Source organism: Montipora capricornis, chromosome 9, assembly GCF_036669925.1.
Source record: "Montipora capricornis isolate CH-2021 chromosome 9, ASM3666992v2, whole genome shotgun sequence".
Lineage (NCBI taxonomy): Eukaryota > Metazoa > Cnidaria > Anthozoa > Scleractinia > Acroporidae > Montipora > Montipora capricornis.
Window position 1 is genome coordinate 40822926 of NC_090891.1, and position 5000 is coordinate 40827925.

Sequence of the window (5000 nt, forward strand, 5' to 3'; positions counted from 1 at the left end):
GGCTCACAATCGCACGTTTGTGTCCTATTCAAACATGCATGAAGGCAGTGCAGGTTTGTTTTGCCCATTTAGTCAGCCTTTTCCCGCTGTTGGAAAGCAAATAAGTACACAAATCCGATTGCCGAAATCCTATACCTAGAGAAGAAATCAAAACAGAATGATTACAGACGTGAAACATTTAGCGAGCAACACGCCTCGTAGCCTCAAAACTCATCAGGTTTTACTGCCATAAAATGGATTTACTCACCAGTTTATAGGATTACTGACCAATATGCAACGGCTAAAGGAGGAATTTCAGTGGAAAAATGCAGTATGAATCGGGAGTAAAGAGACGCGATCTGAAACAGGAGATATTCAGTATGGCTGGCATTCAAGAATTGGTGTTCACTTTTCTGGACAGCCTATCCCATGATGCGCTGCGTTTCAACCGGAAGCGCGAAACTCTTGATGCTCGTATTGAGAAGGAAAATACGGAAAACCAAACCAACCGCGACTTGCACGCGCGATTTTTCCCGCGCTTTGATCAAGTTACATGGAATTGTTACCAATTTGGATTAGTTTATTGCGCTGGTTACACCTGCTGTGATTGGTCGAAGTAATCACTTTGGTATTTCTTTTACGACACTCAATTGAAAACCGCTCTATTATGATAAGTATTTGATATCGCGTTTACGGAAAACGGCAAGCGTCGGGCTGAAAACTTACGTTTTTTTTCAAAAATAAAAGAAGTTCTTTTGATACATAGCAGGAGCTCATCAAAGGGGAGGCTCTATCTCCACTAATCCCTTGAGTTAACAATTTCCCGAGTAAATTAATTTTTAGGATTTTTTTTCCCGCGAAGAGTATCATGTTTCCCTTGACGATGACATAGCTTTGTTTTTATTGGCTTTTATAACAGTGAAAAAAGGGGGCAGTTTCTAAAGAAACTGTGGTGCTGCGTCGGTGGGGAAGTAATACACAAAAATTTGGTTTTATCAACGGAGTTGATAATGTAAATTGATCACCGTACAGAGATTCTAAAAGCTGACGTTTCCAGCGTTAGCCCTTCGTCAGAGCGAATCGAGGAATTGTGGGTTGTGTGTAGTTTTTATACAAAAATTTGGTTTTATCAACAGAGTTGATAATGTAAATTGGCCATCGTACAGAGATTCTAAAAGCTGACGTTTCGAGCGTTAGCCCTTCGTCAGAGCGAATCCACTCTGACGAAGGGCTAACGCTCGAAACGTCAGCTTTTAGAATCTCTGTGCGGTGACCAATTTACATTATCAACTCCGTTGATAAAACCAAATTTTTGTATACTTCCCCACCGACGCGGCACCACAGTTTCTTTAGAAACTACCCCCTTCATTCATTTGTAGTTTTTATAGTAGAGTAGGAGCTACGCAATTAATGGTAACATGGCAACGTCAAAAACAGGAATACATTAGTTAATTCAAAAGCGTTCGTTAATACCGACGGTGGGGATTAAGGGTGTCGATTTGGAAGTCTTCCAAATCGACACCCGATTTCCGAAGATGAATTTTTGTTCCAGATTCTTGCGGCTTTCTGTCGTACCTAGATGTAGGGAAAGGCCGCAGATAGCCATGTGCTGTTTGGAGTGGTTGGGGAGATTAAAACGACGAGCGACTGGCTTAGATGCATCTTTGCCATTCTTCTCAACATCGCGAAGGTGTTCGCGGAATCGGTCGCCTAGTCGTCTACCTGTCTCGCCAATGTATAATTTATTACATAACGTACAGGTTCTGCAATAAATGACATTTGTGGAGGTACATGTGAAACGATCGGTGATCTTAACAGATCGCTTAGGTCCCAATATTTTGCTAGTGTTTAGAGTGAAAGGACAAGTTTTGCATCGTGAGCGTGCGCATTTGAAAGTGCCGGGTTGCTCGTTAGTTATGAGTGCGCTTTTAACTAAAAAGTTGCCTACGTTTTTGTCGCGTTTGAACGAAATTAGTGGAGGTATAGATTTTCCCCTCGATGAGCTCCTGTACTTAGTTAATAGAGGGGACTGGTTACGAAACCGGGAAAACTTGATGACGTTATTGTGCGAGTTCTTCGAAGTCAGGTGACAATGACCGAGCACACACAAATCCAAGATGGCGTCGTCTGGTTCTTGAAGTTGCAATGTCTGGCGAATCAAATTCTTTTAAATTATCATTAAAGCAACTTTAAGTCGTTTAAAAAGAAGATATTAATCAGTTCGAAATGCCTGGTGATAACTGCACCGTGGTTGGATGTGGATCGTGCCGAAGAACCAAGGGAATAGCCATTTGGAAGGTTCCTGCTCCAAGGAATGAAGAATGCAAAAAGTGGCAAGCAGACTGGCTAAATGGGTTTATACATGTGACAAGCATTTCGACCCCCACTGTAATAACTAAGTTTGATATTAGCTCATTTTTTGCCTGTAAGCTCCAGATATCAAGAAACTTCTAAAGGAGAAAGACAAACAAGAATAAGAGTTCCCTGCTAGCAAAGGTCACTTTTCTTTTTGCGCTCTCAGGTCTGACGAGTACTGCAAAAGAGATGTATCTCACTTTGATCCCACCGTACGCTGTGTCCCGCGCATTCCTTTACACAACCCACACAACATGAGGTATCACGTGAGGGTATGGTCGCTAAGTAACCGCCGCGCATGCTCAACAGTGATATTCGACCCATGGCAGAGGGTTTGTTTTCCATACTCGTCAGCCCAGCGAACGCAAAAGAAGAGAGACCCCTTCCGTTTCACGTAAACTCGATGTTAGATCTTTCTATTCCCTCCCCATTTGAATGAGCGCGATTTTCGCCTACGGCAAGCCCATTGTAAAGGTTCATTCAGATCACTCGCTCATGTTGTATCTGCGACTTACCAACTTATTTTCTCTTAGACTTACCCATTGGTCGGGCATTGAATACTGAATTATAAGTTGTTGTAAAGAAACGGCTTTTGTTGTGTTGAAGAAGGTTTGGCGCCGACTGTGTCTCCCGGATGGGAGGTAGATTCAATGCTGGATTGTTCTTCCACACTAAATAGGACTAAAAGAACCAAAATAATCGGTCATGCGGAGAGTGTTCGCATTTAAACCACTTACTAACTAAAGACTGTCATAGCGGACTGTTTGCACCAGCAGACCAGTGAAAATGCATAAACGTAAACACCTCCATATATTCATTCAAATATCCCCACTGTTTAAAATAGTTAACAACTATTCACCGAAGTTGAGGTGATTAGCAAAGGATCATTGGAAGTTTGAGTAGCCAATCAGAGAGCGCCTTCAACGCTATCCACTGTTTTAGTATATACTAATATTATATATTCAATGCCAATCGCAAAGAGGTCAACAAGAAGCTAGGAAGATTATAACGGCTGGAGTTCCCAAATTATAGATATTTCAAAAATGTGTTAAGTGGTCAGAGGTAGGCTCATAATTTCATGAAGGTCAAAAACTTCTTTTCACGGACTTCTTCTTAAGCAACAGCCAGAGGTTGTGATCATCCTTGATGCAACGAAAACGATTGCCTCATGCCTGCTTACGAACCGTTAGGATCGGGCCATGAAAAGACGGCAAGAATCAAGCGAGCCGAAAAAAGAGTGGAGCCCGGTTTACACGCGACAACCTTTTGGGCACGGTACCGTTTTGAATTTGGTTCTGGTGCCTAAGACTTAAGGCCCGACACCCTCCATTTTTGTCGTGTAAAATATTAAGCACGAGTTCCCGAAAACTGTACGGGTGCCGAGACCACCTATCCAAATGATCTCGGGTCCCGTAGGTTTAGGAGTACTTCTGTCACCAATATTCATTTACACGACACAAATTAAATGGAGGGTGCCGAGCCGTTCATTTTTTGGGCACCGGGGCCAAATTCAAACGGGTATTTGTCGTATAAACTGGGCTTAAATTAGCCCAAGTTATCTCGCAGCTGGCACAGTTCTGACGGTTCTCCTACCATGTCTTCGTCATTTTCTGAGGCAATAGTATTATTATGACAAGTTAATACCTTATCTGGGTATTGGTAAGGGTCTATAAAGGCAGCGTGTGGGTTGTTTTTCCGATGAACTGAGGAAGGTTGCACATTGTGACGACAGTAAGCCAACTGTGGTGTTCTGAAAGTTGATTTGTAATGACTGGATTCAAATGGCCAACCGGAAAGAAGGTGTTCAGCGGTCCGCATCCTAGCCGAAGGAGGAAAACAAAATCAGAAGTTATAATCAGCTGGTGTCGTCTTGGGGCTTAAGCCTCAAGATGCTCGGCAACTTTTCCTTTGCTTGGCAGCTTCTTGCTCTCGAGAAGATATGGGTTAAAAATGGCACCTTGCGGTGTTTTTTAATCGGCCTTCTATAATATTTGCTATCTTTACCAGATCTTTAAGACCTTTAATACCAGAGTCTTACAAAGTGACACCTTTGGCAGTTTGTCTTCTTATCACCAAACGGGATTCGAAGCCTTGACCGCGAGCGGTTGCGCTGCCGCATAACTTGCTCACGACGAACTGACACTGAACTGAGAGTTGATTGCGGTGGACATAATCATAAGAGAAACGGTCCGGGAATCGTTTCCGATTAGAAATTTGCATTTCTCCTTACCTTTGTGGATACGCCGGCGTAACGGTCGCACCGACGTAGTCTCTTGCATAGGTCGTCCATGGAAACTGCTTCTTTCTCATAGCAGACGCTATTATACAAACGAACAAACAATCAATACAATAAAAAGGATCAATTTACACGCTTGCATCAACACTGTACATGGCTACTGTTTGCATTTGGCGATATCGACATCGATTTGCAGCGAGTCGATCTACATTTGTTAACAAACCTGTGGCAGGAGTATCGGGCTCGGTTCCCCAAGGAGGATTTTTCACGTTGCTTATTACAGGAGAAGCTATTTCTCTATCCTCCGGCATTTTGTTGTCGTTCACTTAACGAAGAACTGGAATTCGATGATTGAACAGCTGGTTTGCGGGAAGAGCGATGAAGTCAAGTTGAAGTAAGAGTGGTATTCATTAATGAAGTTCCTTGCGAA

General features: G+C 42.8%; 1 protein-coding gene across 1 annotated transcript in view; it reads right to left on the reverse strand.

Moving 5' to 3' along the window:
- The window catches only part of LOC138016006 (uncharacterized), a 14023-nt gene that overhangs the window by 8910 nt on the left and 113 nt on the right, over positions 1-5000 (reverse strand). The window contains exons 1-4 of the mRNA XM_068863171.1: positions 4794-5000; positions 4565-4652; positions 3979-4153; positions 2874-3015 (exon numbers count right to left, since the gene is read on the reverse strand). The exon at positions 4794-5000 is cut by the window's right edge and continues 113 nt beyond it. Coding sequence (XP_068719272.1) covers positions 2874-3015; positions 3979-4153; positions 4565-4652; positions 4794-4881 — 493 coding nt within the window. The 5' untranslated portion in view covers positions 4882-5000. The remainder of the gene's footprint in view (positions 1-2873; positions 3016-3978; positions 4154-4564; positions 4653-4793) is intronic.